Source organism: Carex rostrata, chromosome 15 (genome assembly GCF_964058835.1).
Source record: "Carex rostrata chromosome 15, lpCarRost1.2, whole genome shotgun sequence".
Lineage (NCBI taxonomy): Eukaryota > Viridiplantae > Streptophyta > Magnoliopsida > Poales > Cyperaceae > Carex > Carex rostrata.
In genome coordinates this window covers 7,371,071-7,390,346 of record NC_135932.1, presented here as the reverse complement: position 1 = coordinate 7,390,346, position 19,276 = coordinate 7,371,071, and the positions used below count along the sequence as shown (strand labels likewise).

The window sequence follows — 19,276 nt, the reverse complement described above, 5'->3', positions numbered from 1 at the left end:
CCGTTCTAAATTAGCAAAAAAAATATTTACAATATAATAAGAATATATAATTATATATTAATAAAAAGGTGAATTACCTACTAGTTTTCATAAATTAATAAAAAAAAGTATAAAAAAACATTTCGAATGTAAAATAGAGAGAATCCACAAAAGGTACTAGGTAGATAAGTAATTCATATTTGCAAATAATCTAAATTTAATAATTATTTATATAATTTATCTCTTATTTTATTTTTTAAGTCATGACTTTGTATTATTTGAATATCATTTTTTAATTTAAAAAAGATATTATCTTTCACTCTAGTGATTTTATAGACAAACAACTAATTGATACAGTAGGATATCCTATGATAGATAAAAGTTGACTACATACACGAAATAAAAAATAATTTATAAGTCAAATTGTTGTTGAGTAGAAAATGACCATTAAAATAATACATATTTATTTTGACTATTAAACAAAATTTACATATTGGACATATTAGACATCACTGATAAAATGTTTTGTATGTACTGACAATACTAACCTCATCAAAGAACGAATATATCAGACAATATTTTTTTTCTCGATTTTAACAATTATTTTTCACTTCTTAATGCTTCAAGACATCTAGTTATCAATCATTTATTTTAATTTGAAACTTATAATTTATTTAATAATTATTATTTTTAATGATTCACGCCTGTAGGCAAAGGTTTACAATACTCTCTTGTCAAATGATCTCATACATTTTCATTAAGACCCTTCTTTCTGCCCCAATATCAGAATTAATGAAATTAAATATTCTATTTTAGTCGAGTAATTTCTCTATACAGTTATGCAAGGGGGGTGTGGACAAAGATGAATATGATGCTTGGTATCAGTTTCTTGCAAAATGGGAATACAGTACAGACCTCTTTTCATAAATCATGGAGAGAGTGCCGGCGAAGATTCTCAAGGGATAAATGGAGTTCTTATATATTTGCGGTGTGCTGGTTTATGTGGAGGGCACGAAATAAACTGATTTTTGAAGGAGGCGCAACAGACTCAAGATGGCCGGCACAACATGCTTTGAAGGAAGCTAAATTATGGATGAAGCATTGTTAAACAAGTGGTGGATATTGTTGCTGAGTTCGTGTAATTTAAGATGTTTTTAGGGGTGTTTGTGAACTTTTCCAGTTTTCTGTTTTGAAAATGCATAGTTACTGGTATGGGGGATGTATGGACAGGGAAGAAGAGAAACTGAGTTTTAAATATTGATGATGTAATTTTAGGTATTTTTAGGGATGTTTTTGTATTTTTTGCATTTTTGAGTTGGGTGCTGTATAGGTTGGAGGTTCGGTACCAGTACCGAGTTGTATAATTTCCTGATAATTACTGTTGGGTTTTCAAAAAAAAATTCTCTATACATCGATCAAAGATTTTGGTGTTGGTGTTTTGGCAAAGAAATTAATTTTAATTTCAAGTAATAAAAATATAATTTAGTTTTCTCCAACATTTTATTAATACAATTTTTTTAACTTTTAATTCTATTTTTTTGTTTTAGATTTAGATATTGCTAGTAGACTCAAATGAATATTTCCGTATTTAAATAATTCACATGTTATGATTATTCATTCTAATTTCATGTCTTCACGCACTTCTCATTTTTTTTTTTATTATCAACAAGTTTTTTTTTAGATATAATATAAAGAGTAGAACTAGGGTGTTCTTAAGCTCACCAAAGTGTTTGGTGAGCTTGACTCCAAAACCCATCAAATCGATTTCAAATGATGAATCCGAACCGTTGGAACCCGCCTATCTTACGTGTGATATGTCTACATGTGAAATTTTGAAACATTCGAAGTAGTTTAGTATAAAGTCAAGCGGTCAAAATTAGAAGGTTAATAAATTAATTTTAGTGCATTCATTTTTTGAACATTTTTTGACCGCTTGACTTTATTCTAAACTAATTCGAATGTTTAAAAATTTCACATGTAGACGCATCACACGTAAGATAGGTGAGTTCCAACGGTTCGGATTCGTCATTTGAAACCGATTTGATGGGTTTTGAAGTCAAGCTCACCAAACACTTTGGTGAGCTTAAGAACACCCTAGTTCTACTCTAATATAAATACAAACTTTAAAAAGTTATTGGTCAGATTTATCAATCCTAGTTCGGATTTTGGATCAATCCTCTTTTTGGATGTTCGTTGGATCAAAACCGACCTCATAATCAAAATTCAGTCTTTATCTATCTAATATATCTCTTATTAAAAAAAATTAGGCATTACTTGGTATTTATTGAATAACAATTTTGAATTTTTGAAAAAAAAAAAAAACTTTTCCTAATTCTAGTGATTTCGTAGCATTTAGTTTCAACTCTAACATTTTTTATCAGCTTCTTATTAATGCTTCAAGTTATCTATTTTTCAATTTTTTTTTAACTTTCAAACTTTTAATTTAATTAATAGTTCCATTTTAATCAATTAATTACTCAATACACCTATAAATGATTTTGGTGTTTTAACGATAAATTGATTTCAAGTGATAAAAATATAATTTAATTTTCTCCAACATTTTACTGGTACAATTTTTTTAACTTTCAATTTTATTTTTTCGTTTTACATTTAGATGTTGCTAGTATACTCAAATGAAAACTTTCATGTTTAAATAATTCACATTGCATGATTATTCATTCTAATTTCATGTCTTTATCGTACTTTTCATTTTATAATTCACTGGCAATTTAAAAAAATAAAAAACAATCTAATTAACAAAATTGGACGGAATATATCAGTGTTTGGACTTCAGATCAATTCTTTTAATTTGGATGTTCGTTGGAACCTAATAATCATGTAGATGTTTTATTATCAATTTATCATACTTAATTTTCATTTAAAAATCTTCCCAATCGTTTTTTCTAACATCATTAAGCGATAAAAGAAAAAATATATATATCGAGGTTGGGTTTCCTGGAACTATCAATCTAAGGGCTTGTTCGGGCGAATCACTGTTCACGTGGGAAAAAAAAAATCAGTTCAACATTGTTCCCGTGGTGAAATTATCTCCAAAACACTGTTCACGTGTTCGCCTACCTTACGAGTGATGCGTCTACATGTGAAAATTTTAAATATTCGAATTAATTTAGTATAAAGTCAAGTGATCAAAAAACGTTCAAAAAATTAATGCACTAAAATTAATTTATTAACCTTCTAATTTTGACCAATTGACTTTATACTAAATTAATTCAAATGTTTAAAATTTTCACATATTGACGCATCACTCGTAAGGTAGGCGGGTTCCAACGGTTCAGATTCGTCATTTGAAACCGATTTAATGGGTTTTGGAGTTAAGCTCACCAAACACTTTGGTGAGCTTAAGAACACCCTAGTTCTACTCGATTTGATTAGTATTTTTTTTAGTAAGGAATACTAGATTTCATATAGATTTTCAGTTCAAATTCTTTTATTGAAGATATTTTGTTATCTTTATTATAATTCTAATTTTCAAGGTAATTATAAGGACTATTGTTGTACCATAACAAACGGGGGACGGTAGTGAGAGAAAAAAAGGCAGAAGGTTCATCTATAAAATTAAAATTTTACAATTTTATTCATTAAATTTTGTATTTTTTATATTCATTAAATTTTGTAAATTTTTATATGCTTCTGTCAAACACCTGCGGGTTTCTCTAAAAATAAATAAATTTAGCTCCTTTGAAAATAAAATTACAATACACTAGATTTTTCTGCCTCCAATCTTAATTTTATAATTGTGCCTCTCGCTCACAAAAATAATTAATAATAACTTTATATTTATAAATTGTATTTATATAGAGAATTAAATTCACATGCTCATCTTTGCAATGGAGTTATTATTTATAAACCACTTGCGCAAAACACACATTGACATTACAAAAGCTTGTTTTATTTGTTTTATTTTACTTGTAAAGATGATGAAAATATTTTTTTTGGTATAATTAAATCATCAGAATTGAGGAACATAGAAGGCAATTTTCATTAAAAAAAAAAATTTCTTCAAAATAATAAGCGAAAATTCAAGAGAAAGAAGAGTTGTTAAAGGGATAATAGGTATTAATTTTGACAACCTTCATTTTCTAATTGTTTTCTTTATTAACTTTTGTATTAATTGTGATAGATATATGTGAGAGAGAGAGAGTATAAGGATATAATAGGTATTCAGAGAGAAAAATTTCTCTCAGCTATCAAAATTACAATTAATGAGCTCAATATAGCGCTCCCCATAAAACAATAAAATAATATCATTTTATATATTAAAATACAACAAAGTTTGTCTGAAAATTTCTATAAAATTTTTATTAAAACAATAAAATTTCTCATTAACAATATTTTTAAACTGGCCTGATGGGTTTTTCAGTTCCAGAGAGAAACAAAATAATTTTCCAAGGAGGAACAAAACAATTTTCCAGTCTCATATGGTAGAGGCGAGTTATACCCCTGTCAATTGCTAATTAGTAGTGGAGACCTTGTGGAAAGACACCAGTCTAGTCAGGTCTTTCAGGAAAAAGAATTGGTGGTTATTGGTGCTCAATTGAGAGAGTCTGCATCATCTGCATTAACATATTTTGGTTGTTTGATTTTAAACAGAGTTAATATCTGACTATAGTCTATAATTAAGATGTCTTTTTATATTAATGTAAATCTAATCTACACGGATTTTAAAGAAGATCGGACAGTTAAGAACTAAAAAAAATCTGTTTTTGAGTCAATGCAGATGGTACGAATTTCAATTGAAAGGCATCCGTGATTCTTTACATCAGTCTTATTGTGGCCACCCAAATTAATGCTGTTCTGGTTGGATTGAAGAACCCAAATCCATTTTGAGAGCCGAGGTGTATTATCTATAGAATCCCATTATATTTCAGTGCGTATGCTTTTTTTTTTTAAATTAATGGAGCAGTTAATTACCTTACATGTGTCGTGATTTTTTCACAAAAAGTTCTGCTTTATTCTCTTGATGTGATTGATTACCCATTTCGGTATGATCCATATTAATTATTTAGTTATTAACGATTTAAGCTAACAAAAAACAAAGTTTTGAACTGACCAATAATTTTTATAAACCATATGCCATTTCAATGGTCTTTATTATTTCTCGAAATCTATCATTAATAGTAACAATTTGTTAAATTTTTACAAAAGATCATTTTAAAAAAAAATTCGACATAATGGCTGCAATTTGAAGTTCGAACTTCGAAACAAAGCATAGTGATAAATTTGTGATTCGGGAATAATTCGGGTATAATTTAGAAATGATTCAGAATTATCCAGATAAGAAATCTCAATTCTACAAGCGAGTAAAAAAAACAAAAACAAAAAAGTGTTTTGAAAAAAATTCGGAAAAAATTAGCGAATAATTCGTAAAATTCAAAAAAAGTTTCGTAAAATTCGTAAATTATTCAAATTTAATTTGATTAAAGTTTAGTTAACCGAATGATTTAATGTTCGGTTTGATATATAAAAAAATTAATTATTCGAATTTAATTCGCTGAGTCATGTCTATGAAACCAGGAGGCGTGTGAAACGGGACAACCGCATCTTCTCACACTACAAACTTTGTCCTTCTAGACTCCCCATTTATTCCCAAATCACATCCTCCGAGATACCTCATATTTTGCGTGATTTTATGGAAATCTCAACTGTTCAAATGTGTTCTACACGAATCTCAAAGCACAAATAATACTGGACCCCGTACTATCCCCGAATAAAAACCGGACACGTCGGTCACGCAAAATATGAGGTACCTCAGAGGATTGCATTCATTTATTCTCTTGTTTGTTTTTTCTCATCTCTGAGAAATTTTAGACAAACCCCATCACCGCTGAACTGTTTGTTTGTTCTCCTTCTAGACTCCCCATTTATTCCCAAATCGCATCCTCTGAGATACCTCATATTTTGCGTGATTTTATGGAAAATCTCAACTAATCTCAAAGCACAAATAGCACTGGACCCCATGCTATCCCCGAATAGGTACCGGACACGTCGGTCATGCAAAATATGAGATATCTCAGAGGATCGCATTCATTTATTCCCCAGTTTGTTTTTTCTCATCTCTGAAAAATTTTAGACAAACCCCATCACCGCTGAACTGGTTCCCACTTCTACCGCCTACTTTTCCAGGCTTTGCTCCATTTTTACAATTGCCTTCTCTTCGTGTCAGTGCTATGGTACTTCCACGTGTACCCTCTCGTCCCAATTCCGCGCTTTCCTTCCATCGCAATTCACAAATTATCAAAATCAACCTTATTACTTCGAAACACGAACTGTTCATTTCCCTCCCGATCGATCCGCCATGAGGTTGTACGTCTATGTACTGGAAGCTAGTGATCTGGCACCGTGGAAGGCCGCGACTGCTACTTTGTATGTTAAGATCAAGGTGGGGAAGCATAAGAGCCGCACCAGAGCTGTGGGACCCACTGACAATCCTTCTTGGAAGGAAGAATTTGTGTTCAGGCTCGATGAGGACGAGTCTGAGAATGCCGTTTTACAGGTGCTTTTCTGGAATTTTTCTATAATTTTATCTATGAGATTCTCCTAATATATTATATATATAAATTTTTTAATGTTGACACCATAACTTGCTATTTTTGAAACATTTGTTTGGAATTATTTATTTCCAACAATATTTAATAGGGATGTGGTCGTACTGTTAAGAGTTCCCTCCAAATTTGAAATTTGAAATCATAATTATAAATAATTATTAGATAAGTTGACAAGAAGAAGATTCTTACTGGAACAAAAAGTTGGTCTGATGGGATGAGTAACTGTTTTGTATTCATTAATAAAACCCTCTGCTCTTACTTTGGTGTGGAAAATGTTCTTCTTGCTGCATGTTCGGATAGTTACTGTTGTAACTGTAGATTGGTCTACACGACTACACTTGCTTGTAATTGTTTTATTTTGAAAAGATATCCTGTGGAATATCTTCTCCCCGTTGTGCTGAAAACATCTTGTTGCCCGTTGTGCTGAAACAAAGCTATTAACTCGTACATTTCACCAACGGTAAACTACAGTTTCAAACATTTTTAAAAATTGCCAAGCAAGAATGCCATACATTCATAGCACTAAGTCCAACTTTTTAAACTACATTAGAATTATCGTATATTATAAGTTAATTTTCTACAACATTTCTACCGCAATTTATCGATTCCCTCAACATGCTTAATCATATAGAAAATGTGAAAATACAGATTAGTGTGTTCCAGCAGTTTGAAGCTACCAATAAGGAGCTACTTGGCCGCTCAAAGGTACCCCTGGGGAGCATTTTTCTGGACGGGAAGCAGTCCATGCCACCAACTTGGTTCTCTCTTCAACCCAAACACCATGATTCTAATTTGGTGATCAAGGATTGTGGTGCGCATTTACATCTAGCTATTAACAATTAATTTTTAATGCAGATATTAATTTGCTTTCAACAAAATTTTTTACTTCTGAATTATTAGGGAAAATCCTTCTGACTTTGTCATTAATTGGGAGGAATAACTATGTTGAGGCAAGCACTACACTGGATGCTGGTACTGAATTGACAGATGGTTCCTCTATGGATTTGCTAAATTCTCCAAAATTAAAACAATCAATTGATTCTCTCAAAGCAGAGATATCAGTTGAAGACAGAGATAATATAGAACAGGTGGGTTCGGTAAGTGATGACAAAGACCTAAGTACAAGTATCACAGGTTCCACCTTTGAGGAGGCCCTCGAAATCATGAAATCAAGCAGTCAATGTGATGCACAAGAAAGTTTCCAAGGTGATATTGTTCTAGAGAAAACATATATTGTTGATGCAAAGGATCTGAACTCTCTTCTATTTGAATCTAACTTGGAGTTTAAGAGCAAACTAAGAGAAATCCAAGGGATCACAAGTTATGTTGAAGAACCATGGACTATATCCATGGATGGGGATTCACCATGCGTGACAAGGACTATTAGCTACACCAAGAAAACGAAGTTTGTCAAATTCGTTAAAACCACAGAGGAACAAAAATATGTAAAAGCTGATGGTAGAAACTTCGCAATTTTAACCAGAGTATGCACCCCAGAGGTACCTTATGGTGATTGCTTTGAGGTTGTTTTACTGTATAAGATATCCCCAGGTCCTGAAATTCCTGCTGGAGAACCAACCTCTAAGTTGGTTGTATCCTTCAATATAGAATTCAAACAGACTACTGTAATGAAGGGCATGATCGAAAGTAGTGTTCGTCAGGGATTGAAAGAAAATTTTGAGGAATATGCTGATGTATTATCTCGCTTTGTTAAGTTGGCTGATTCTTCTATGCATCCATTAGACAAGGTGCAGTTGTTGGCACCACTGCTTGCTGATCACCCATCAGATGTTGAATTAGCTGTCAAGTACTTCTTCAACTTCACTGTAGTTTCAACTATTGTAATGGGGCTTTATGTACTTGCGCACGTTGTTTTATCTGAGGGGGATATGTCTAAGGGGCTTGAGTTCTGTGGTTTAGACTTGCCCGATTCATTTGGTGAACTTGTTACCTCTGGGATACTCATCCTCCAAATGAAACGTGCCTTTGGTATGATCTCTCATTTTGTACAGGCAAGATTGCGAAAAGGTGAGTTACTTTCTTTTGACTCTTAATGATTGTTCTTGTTATCTAGTTACTTAATTAGTAGTTGTGTTTAGTCCTTGTAAAGGATTACAGCTCAATAAGTGCTTTGACAAGACATAATGGTTTCCAACTGAAGATGTATATACATGTTTAGACTTAACACTGAAAATGTACATACTTGTACAGACTTCATCATATCATTTCTATGATTAATTATGCTTTCTTCAGGTACTGATCATCATGCTTTCAGAACTACTCATGGTGATGGTTGGTTGCTAACTGTAGCTGTAATCGAGGGGATTAACTTGCCGCCTATCAATTCTGATACTTTAGATCCATATGTGATGCTCAGTTGCAATGGGATAACCAAAACTAGTTCAGTTCAGCTTCAGACTCAAGATCCACAGTGGAAGGGTTAGTCTTCGTCATTTTGTTTTCACTTGACTAGTTTAACTAGGTAGTATTCTTGGTGATTGTTCTGTTTATTTTTACTTTCACAGAGGTGATCGAGTTTGATGCAATGCAAGAACCACCTTCAGTCCTGGATGTTGAGCTTTTCAATTTTCACGGCCCATTTGACCAACAATATTCTCTTGGTCATGCTGAGATCAATTTTTTGAAGCACACAATGGAAGAGCTGGCTGACATGTGGGTCCCACTTGAAGGGAAGCTGGCTCAAGCATGTCAGAGTCAATTGCATTTGAGAATTTTCTTGGAGAACAACAGAGGACCTGAAACCATTAAACACTACTTGACAAAGATGGAGAAAGAAGTTGGCAAAAAGGTATTAAAAATTAGAAAAAAATGATAAATAAGGATGCCTAGCTCATTTGGCTACAGCAATGCTCTCCGTATGAGTGATGCAGAGTTAAAACTGTCTAGGTGATTTTGGTAGGGTTTTTAACCTTGGGGCCTGTTCCCTTCTGTTATAACTAAAAAAAAATTGATATAGTCACATATTTCACTTGTTCCTTCTTTCAGTTAAACATTCAACCTCCACATAAGAACTCGGCATTTCAAAAGCTTTTTGAGTTACCGGCCGAGGAATATTTAGTTAAAGACTATGCATGTTCCTTGAAGAGGAGGATACCAATACAGGTTCTATTTATGATCTTGATTCCTTCAGAAGTAGTGAATATAATCTTAGTTACTGACCATGCTTATCAATTTAACAAGCCAATCATTCAACACGGCTAGAGAACTTGGACAAGAATATTTTTAATCTTTGACCTTTCTTAGCAGGGTAGGCTATTTGTTTCGGCACGGGTAGTTGGTTTCTATGCCAATCTCTTTGGTTACAAGACAAAATTCTTCTTTCTTTGGGAAGATGTGGAAGACGTACAAGTGGTTGCGCCGTCCTTGGCAACAATAGGAACCCCTGCATTGCTACTGATATTGAAGAGTGGTCGAGGGATGGAGACCCGGCATGGTGCAAAGTCTCAAGATGAGGAAGGAAGGTTAAACTTCATGTTTCACTCGTTCGTATCATTCAATACTGCTTGCAGGTAATAAATGCACAGTGCATCATGTAATATCTTTAAAAAATTTAACAGTTGTATTTTTGAGGAAAAAAAATTTCTTCAGTTCTCTTCTTGTCCCATACTGGATATTGACGTTCCTTGAAATGGGAAAAAAAATTACTGTGTGATTTTTTTTTTTAATTAGGACCATCAAGGCCTTGTGGAGATCAAAAGCAATAGAACAAAAACCCAAGTTGCAAGAAGAGGCAGAAGGGGATGACAAATCTGACAACCAAAGTGATGGTACTGAATCAGTGTCAAGTGTAGAAGATGTAGCTTTAAACAAGGCATATTCTGTAGAGCTTCCAGTTCATGCAAGTACTTTACAATCCCTTGTTAATGTTCTTATTTCTTAAACAATGTTCTTGTAATTATACTTTCTTTGCTTGTCACTTATTTTGGTCTTTTATATGTTTTTTTTAACTATGTATTACCTTTTTGTTTTGTCGCAGTTTAACAGTCTCATGGAGCTTTTTACTGGCTCTCATCTGGAGATGAAAATCATGAGCAAAGTTGGTTGTCTGGACTATGCAGTTACCCCATGGGAAATGGTACAAACTAATGCTTTTAAGAGGCAAGTCTCTTACAAATTCAACCGTTACATGTCTATTTTTGGTAGTGAGGTTGTCAGCACCCAGCTTAAATTTCCCTCTTCAATTGATAATGGATGGATCATTAAAGATGATATGTCTCTACATAATGTCCCTTTCGGTGACCACTTCAAGGTATTGGGTGTTTCTGAAAAATACTTCTATGGAATGGTACTCTTACAATCTTAATTGACAAAACATGTTCAATGTTTCAGGTTCATTTGAAATATGAAATACTGTGCATGGAGTCAGATTTGTCCCCAACAAGTCAATGTCATGTATATGTAGGGGTTGAATGGCTTAAGAAAACCGGATTTAGGAAGAGAATTACAAGGAATATATTTGACAAGTTAGCTCACAGGTCAAAGGAGATCTTCGAACTTACAGAGAGGGAATTAGCTTCTGTGACCTGAATTTGGTTGTGACAATTTTCTGTTTCTTGAAGATATAGATAACCTGCTATTCAAAGATAGACAATTTTCTGTTGTGCTAACATCTGGGATTTAGATTTTTGTTGGTTTTGTGATAGCTGTATGCATAAGATAAGAGTGATCATAACAAGAATTATGGTTTTGGGTAAATGCTAGCCACTGGTGAAGTACCAGTAGACAAGTATAATATATCAGAAGATTGAGTATCCATCATACCAGAATAAATTACAGTGTGCAAAAAAAATTTGAGATTAGAAAAACAGTATGTTCGATTAAGTAGATTAAAACAGTGATGAGAAAAATAGTATGTTAGATCAAGCAATTTATTTGGGTCATTTGGTTTTGGTTGTTTATTTTCACCTGTGATGAACTTTAATTTGTCCATACTGCTGAGAGCTAGTGTGACAACTTGACCCAAGAAAGATAGTATCTGCCATTTAGTAGCACATTTGTGAGTTTGGAAGAATCACGTTGTTTCTGATGGTTTGAGATACTGGTTTGTTTGAATTCTGAGAGGTTTTTTGCTGATAAACGTGTGTGTGTTTTTTTTGCTCATAAATATCAATAAATATGTGGACACGCATGTCATGGTCTGATTATTGGTCGCACTGCAGAATATAAATAAAAATTGGTCGCAACTATGTCATCAGTAGCCTCTAGAATAACAAAACCTAGACAGTTAAAAAAACCCTAAATCCGTTCGGCAAATTATTGGAATAGAGGAAAAGTGAAAATTGGAATAGGTTCAATTTCTTACTATTTCAATCGTGTTCGGGTGATAATGAAAGAGTGAAATAGTGAAAGAGTATAGGTAGATGAGTCAAATCAATCTCTTAAAAAATACTAATTGCTCTATTTCACATTTTCTATGAAATAAGAAATTGGTTCATGGAGGAACAGAAGAGGGATCCAAATGTAAAAAGTAGGAATTTGACTACAAAAGTTTCAACTTAATTCCACTATTCTCAATTCTTCAATTTCACTCACGTCTTCTTTTATTCGGCAAGAATATAACATTTTTGCCACTCTATTCCTCTATTCCACTCAAGTCTTAATTAGAAACAATTTGTGGGTTACAACTTGACAATGTTGAATTCAAGTTTTAATTTATCCAATGTTTCTCGTACGGAAGAAAAAATAATTGCTGGATCCAACTTAATAGCATTGTTTTTGTAAGCAAATACTAATAATCCACGATCAAATTTTCTAAATTTAAATAAATTTAATCCAAATCCATAAACATATTAATTGGTGCCTTTTATTCTTTTAGCTTCTATTTTTTTCATTTTTGTTTTAGATTCAGATGTTGGTATACTAGATTAATTACTTGTTGTGTTAATTCTAATTAGACCCTTCCATTCAGCAATACTAAAAAATAAATTGGAGCCTTCTATCTAATACGTGTCAACTAAAAATCACTAGTCACTAATTAAGACTTAACAACTATGAAGAACTCACATTATTTGCAAAAATGATCATCAATAGTATTAATGTCAATTTAATTATTAATTATATAACGGAAGGAAAGTTGAACAACACAAAGTTCAAGGAGCCAATTGTATCATATGATAGTTCTATCATGAGTTTTTTTGAAATGTCTATATGTGGTAGTTAAGGGCTTAAATGCAAAGTAAATAGTTAGGGGCCAAAATTAAACTCTTCTCTCTTTTTTTGTTTCTCTTACTAACTACTTAACAATTATTTTGATAGCATTTTTGTTGGAAAGAAATATATTGACACTAAATTTATTTGATATTGTAAAACTTAATATAAAAATTCATTGAAATTGAAAATTAAATATTGACGTGTTACCATCATACAAATGGCACTTGTTTCAAAATTAATATAATTTTGGAAAATTATTTGATCAGTTATCAAGTGTCAATAAAATTAGATATACTTGTTCAAATCACTTGAAGGTTGTCAAGCGATATACCAACTTTCATATTACATCACATTTAATGCATATTTTACCTAAATCATAAAAAACACAATGTTATTTTTGTTATTTCATACGTTATGTTGAATGATACGGTTATTGATCTAACATGTACCATCATTGTAACATCCGGTAATCTTATTTTTCTGAAATTTATTTGGACTTATTTATAAAATTTAGAAACTTAGGGGTTTTTTATTAAATTGCAAATAAAAAGTAACTACAACTAAACCAACGTGGCTTATTTGTCAACGTGGCCCCCATGCATAATTTCTTTCTTACCGCCGTAAATTTCCTTAAATCTTCATATTGATTCAACCATGGAAAACAAATGAAAAATAAAAACCAAAAAAAGGAGAGAGAAAAAAGAGAAAAAATGGAGAAAATGAAAATAAAATATTATGATATTTGATTATATATCTGATTAGAATTTCGACTACGTCGCGTTGATTATGAATTGTCGTTGCAACTCGAATTGGATTCTGGATTGATCGCTATAATGTAATCGGACTTCTCTATAATATGTGTTTTTGATTTGTTTGATTTAATTGAATTTTAAATTGGATATTGAATTATGATGCATATTTAACGAGATAGCGGGTATGAGTTTCAAATTTAATATGTGAAATGATAAGATTGGACATTCTGAGAATTTGTACAATGATATGATTATGTGAAATAAAATTATATTGATATTGTGTGACTTGTTTGACTAATAACTCAGATCAGGTGCTATGTTCGATTAAATATACATACATAATTTGATTTGAAATTGTGTGAATTAATTCAGTATATTAGAATGGTTGTTTTAATAAGTCAATTATAGAGAAATGTGTCGTCAAATAATCGGTTACTGAGCTTTGTAACTGATTCCGTATTGTTTCCATTTGTATTTTTGTTGCGATATAGGTTGACGGGACAAAGAATGAAAACCGAGTTGGAAGCAATTTGAATTCAACTCAATCGTGAGCAAACGAGTCAATAAACTCGAGTCAGTTTTAACTCGAGCTGTTGGAGAGTTGAATCTGAATTAATTTCAAACAAATTATGAGTTGTGAACTTTTTTGTGCACCCCTAATAACTGTTAACTATTTTTTTTTTTGGAAAAATAGACAAAAAGCCCATCCATTATAAGAAAAAGCCATAGAGTATTAACTGCTAATTCCTACGAATGTTTTCTAATTATAGCATCTAATATCTATTCATGAGAAAATTATAAGATAATGCTATATGGTCACTTTTGTTTCAGTAACATGAAACGGGCAATAGCTTTTCATCACCCAAAAAACAAAAGGTAATGCTATAATTAGAAAATCCAAACTGTCCAGTAATAAAAACGAATTCACATTCCCTCAGGTTACCTGACTGAGTACAATTGAATCGGACGGTCTGAAATTGAAATTTTAAACTTGGCACGAATCTCAAAGCACAAATAATACTGTTCAATTGCCCCCTAACGCCATCTCGAGCACCCACCGGCTGAAACTAAATGTGGGTGGTCCATTTCAATTGTGTTGAGTCAGGTACCTGCGAGGATACGGATCCAAAACTGGGTTCCGGTTTTCTAATATCGTCATTCATATGGAAGCTCAAACCTGCCACAGAAGACCTAAACTGGAAATATAAATTTACGGCCTTATCGTTTTAATCAGAAAATCATTTTATTTCTCCTGCTGCTTTATCTCGGTCTCCATCGATCCTCTTTCCTCTCAAAAAATATATCAAAGCCATGGATCCGAACCCGACTTCCCATCCGATCCTCTCCTACGTGCTCAATCGCCTACCCCCTTCCATCTCCTTCAAGCGACCGCAAAAGCCCTCCACCGAGTTCGACATCGAGCAACCACCACCTCAGCCAGAGGACCCCTCCGCCGCCGACCTCCATGGACTTGATCTGGCCGAGCGCATGCCAGGTCTCAAGGATCCAGCTGTTCTGGAAGCCATGTCGAAAGCTGTTGCTCAGGTGGCTCAAACCCGATCGGTGCTGCAGACGCTCGGTCCCCAGCCTGATCACGAGGCCATCGACAAGGCCCGGGCCCGCATTGCTGAGATAGAGGCTGATCTGTCACCACAGATGGAGGAGATCGTGATTACTTCGCCTCGTGCAGGAGATGCTGACGAGCAGCAGTCGCGAGCCGAGCAGGTAATGCGTTTTAATCCACGAACCAAAGGATGATCTATTTAAAAATTCTCAATAATTCTTAAAGCACGAATTCATGGATTTAATGAATATGTCAAGCTATCACGTCACGGGACATCTGTGAGATTTAATCTGTAATTAGGAATTTGCATTATTAACTCGCCTAGTGTATTGGATGGGTTCTATATATAACATTCAAATTTAAGGGTTGATTTGTTATTGGGTTATCTTATGGGTCCAATTTGACAGCAAACCAAATAGTTAATTATGTTTTATTATTGGTGGAATTTTGTTTTGTCTCTAACTAGGTTGAATCAGTACATGTTAAATTATTGTCTAACTAATTAACTTGTCAATTTTTTGTAGGCTCAGAAGGAGAAGGAGAGGAGAGAAGCTGCTGAAAAGGAACTTTTGGGACTCCGTGCCTTGATCCAGCTAGATGAGACTTATGAGGCCTATGAAGCATTGTTGAAGGATTCTGAGCATAAGCTTGACGAGATCTATCGCTCAGCAATGGAGCAAGCTGAGCCCTCTTTGAAAGACGGTTTTGAGGCAGAGGCGGAACAAGAGGAAGAGGAAGTAAATGAGGAGGTAATTGAGCTCTTGGAGAAGGGAAAGATGTTGGATCGGGTTGATTTATCCAATCGTGGGCTGAAGCGTCTCCCTGAGGCTTTTGGCAAGCTCAGCGGTTTGGTTTACTTGAATCTCTCGGGCAATCAGTTGGAGGTTAGTGATGGCTTTATGATATTTGTTGCACTTTGCTTATTGCTGTTGATAGTTATAATTGCTAACTAGATTTAGACTGGTAGGTATTAAAAGTGAGAGGTTTATTTTAAATTTTTAAATTTTTTGCATGGCTTCTGTAAAGAGTATTTCTCTTGCAGCATTTCAGTTTTAACTTTTAAGACCTGAGTGTCAACAAACGAGTACAGTCTCCCTGCTATTGTAGGAGCATTTTTTGACAAGTTTTGAAGTGTCTTTGCTCTACATGTTTTGGAAGGCCTCCTTTGTACAATGTGATTCTTTTATTTGTTTTGATGTCACTTAGGAACATTACAAGAAAGTTTGTGTTGTGCAAACTATGAGGGAACATCTGAATTCTAAGGATAGAAAATACCCCATGTTTAAAATGTGTTCAATCATAATCTTGGATTTTGGTATATTTTGTGTGGTACTGTCGTAATTGTCAGGTTTGTTATTGGTGAGATCCTTCTAACACTGTAACTTGTCGGTCTGTTTGTCATGAAACATGCAAGAAATTTGATGTCACTTGTCTGAAGAAAATTAATTCAATATTTTAGGAAAAGAAAAGGCAGATCTTTTGTTACCTAAGGTGGTTTACTATATTTGGTAAATGACTAATGACAATGTTGCTCTAATTTGTTATTGTGTGGCAGATGCTTCCTGATGCTATAGGAGCCCTGGATAGCCTAGAGGAACTATGCCTCTCTAACAACATCCTTACCTCGCTTCCAGATTCCATTGGTTTGATGTCAAATCTTAAGATACTAAATGTGTCGGGTAACAAGCTGAACTCACTTCCAGATAGCATTTGCCACTGCAGGTACGTCAAAAGGCTGTATCTTATCATTGGACCTTTTATACAGTGTTCAATGCAGTCATCTTGGTTGAAATGTAGCAACTATTGGTTTAGCTTTAGGTTTCATAACACTTTCTTCCCTCCTTTTCATTTTGGCTCAAGTCCTTAATTTGCTGAGTTCTGATTCTAACATATATAACTAAATGCTAGCTGGGACATAAAATAGCATCCAAGTTCCTACGAGCTGGTATAATCCAATATTCTGGTACCACACAATGACTAGTTTTAGGTTTGAATGAGGCTATGGTACTTTGCAATGCGCACATAGGTCCGTGCTATGGATTCATATTTTAATTTTAAAGTTCAACCAGTCGATCCAAACAGTCCAACATGATCTTCATATAAAAATGTACTTGGAGACCAAATTTTGCATTTTTTAGAATTTTTAAACTATTTTTTTTAGATAGGTAGAAAATGACCTGAATTTAAGATTATGGACCATCCAAAAGTAGTGAGTGGTTCAGATCGGCCGTTTGAAATTTGAAAACGTAGATATGGATCCATAGCGCGGACCGATCGGCGCATTGTAAAGTACCATAGCCTCACTCTTTAGGTTTTGTGTATCTGCTTCGAAGTATGGATCAAGTAGGTGACATAAATGAAAAGCATATATCCACTAATTTAATCAGAAAAACTTGAACATCTTTAGAATTGGTTGAGAAAAAAAGATAGATTTCAAAACTAAAACTACCAATATAAATTATGTATGTAAAATATCAAAATTTTGATGAATTGTTTCTTAATCTAGGTCACTAGTCGAACTTGATGCAAGTTACAATCAACTAACCTACCTACCAACAAACATCGGGTTTGAGCTTGTTAACCTGCAGAAACTTCGTGTACACCTTAACAAACTTCGCTCCCTTCCCACATCTGTTGGAGAGATGACATCTTTGCGCCTCCTTGATGCTCACTTTAACGAACTCCATGGCCTCCCTTCTTCCATTGGCAAATTACAAAACCTTGAATCCCTAAATGTGAGCTCCAATTTTAGTGACATGCAAGAGCTTCCTATCACATTCGGTGACCTTATAAATCTAAGGGAGCTCGACCTCAGCAACAACCAAATCCACTCCCTACCTGATACCTTTGGGCGATTGGAAAATTTGGAGAAGCTCAACTTAGACCAGAACCCATTGTCAGAACCACCGGCTGACATCATCGAGCAAGGAGTTGGTGCAGTAAAGGAATACATGTCAAAACGGTGGCTCCAAATTCTGATTGAGGAGGAAGAGAGAGAGAAGAGGATGGTTGAGGAGGCAGCGATGCAACAGGGCCCGCAAAAAATGGGCTGGCTTACACGTAGCGTATCATCAGTGAGCAAAATGGCAGGGAATGTGGCTGAGTATCTCTCTCCTCGGGCTAATAAGCCAAAACAGGATTCTTATTTGGATCAGCAATTTTGATTTGCTTGATTTGCATTTCTTGATCTGCATTGTGTATATTTTTGGATACTTTACCAGCTGTTGATTAAACAGGACACTAGTTAACTGGTGGCTTAACAGCTGCGTTTCCACTGCTTCTGTTTTTGTTTCTATTTTTCATCATTTTTCTTTGAGTAATTAGTTCTCTGAATATTTGGAGTTGTAAAAAAGTTGATATGATATAAATGTGGATGAATGAATAAAGTTTGATGATCCATACAATGAAATTTATATCTTTATCTTTTTGTTTGTCTTTTTGTTACGGTTCTTCCTATTTGCTTGATCTAGCAACAAGAAGTGCCAGTTGTAGGGGTAAAGCTTGTACATGTGATGGTAAGGCTTGCGACATTACAATTTCCTATAACTGGCATCAACAGACCGGGTGAAGTTTTATCATCTTTTTAATCTCATTCCCATTTTATATACTAAACCGCAAGATTATAAATAAATAGAATACATATATCCCTTTCAAGTTAGGAAATTACTTAAAATAGATTTTATTTGAGACATCTGAAAGAACTTTTATTTTAAATTAGCACCAATTGACCAAAAAAAGTGAGAAGTTATTTTTATAATTACTCTCTGTCAGCACATTCTTCCTATAATAGATTTGCACATTATTCCTATAATATATAGGTCTATCTAAAGTTATCTTAACTCAGGTCAGGTCACTTCAAAATCATAAAAGCACATCTAAGAACCAAAAGGAAATGTAATACCAATTAGCATTCTTTTTATGCCATTAATTTTCTATAACTAGTGTATTTTTATATAAAATTCAAAAATATACATCACATTCTGAATTGACGAGAACAGTCTGCCAAAATTTTTATGTGAATTAGTGGAGGGGTTTTAAGCGTTTTTATTACAAAATGTGGTTTTAATCTAATTTTCATGTGAATTTGATATCCATATTACAAAATGTGGTTTTAAGCGTTTTTATTACAAAATGTGGCATGTTTAAGGAGCTAAATTGTTGCTTCCATTCCTTCTTTTACCTGTTCTGCATTGTAATTTCATAGTGTACCTAAAATCATATCGCATTCCACGAGTTACTTGTAG

At 33.7% G+C, this 19,276-nt stretch overlaps 2 protein-coding genes across 5 annotated transcripts; both read left to right on the top strand.

Moving 5' to 3' along the window:
* Positions 1–6,079: 6,079 nt before the first annotated feature.
* On the top strand, positions 6,080–11,190 carry LOC144566189 (C2 and GRAM domain-containing protein At5g50170-like). Of its 4 annotated transcripts, none has more exons than XM_078316129.1 (10): positions 6,080–6,493; positions 7,194–7,356; positions 7,446–8,573; positions 8,799–8,984; positions 9,071–9,354; positions 9,552–9,668; positions 9,810–10,075; positions 10,236–10,404; positions 10,543–10,815; positions 10,896–11,190. In XM_078316129.1, the coding sequence occupies exons 1-10, from the start codon at positions 6,296–6,298 to the stop codon at positions 11,091–11,093; spliced, it is 2,982 nt and encodes a 993-aa protein (XP_078172255.1). In that variant the 5' UTR covers positions 6,080–6,295; the 3' UTR covers positions 11,094–11,190. The 4 variants fall into 4 exon arrangements, 2 of the variants coding, with proteins under 2 accessions (XP_078172255.1, XP_078172254.1); XR_013515154.1 differs by having other exon boundaries at positions 6,159–6,493; positions 9,813–10,075; positions 10,236–10,408; XR_013515153.1 differs by having other exon boundaries at positions 6,159–6,493; positions 10,236–10,408.
* A 3,533-nt stretch (positions 11,191–14,723) lies between these two features.
* LOC144566209 (plant intracellular Ras-group-related LRR protein 3-like) lies at positions 14,724–18,453 on the top strand. Its single transcript, XM_078316160.1, has 4 exons — positions 14,724–15,193; positions 15,557–15,916; positions 16,588–16,754; positions 17,539–18,453. Exons 1-4 carry the CDS (start codon positions 14,780–14,782, stop codon positions 18,194–18,196), a joined length of 1,599 nt encoding a protein of 532 aa, XP_078172286.1. The 5' UTR covers positions 14,724–14,779; the 3' UTR covers positions 18,197–18,453.
* The last annotated feature ends 823 nt before the right edge of the window (positions 18,454–19,276 follow it).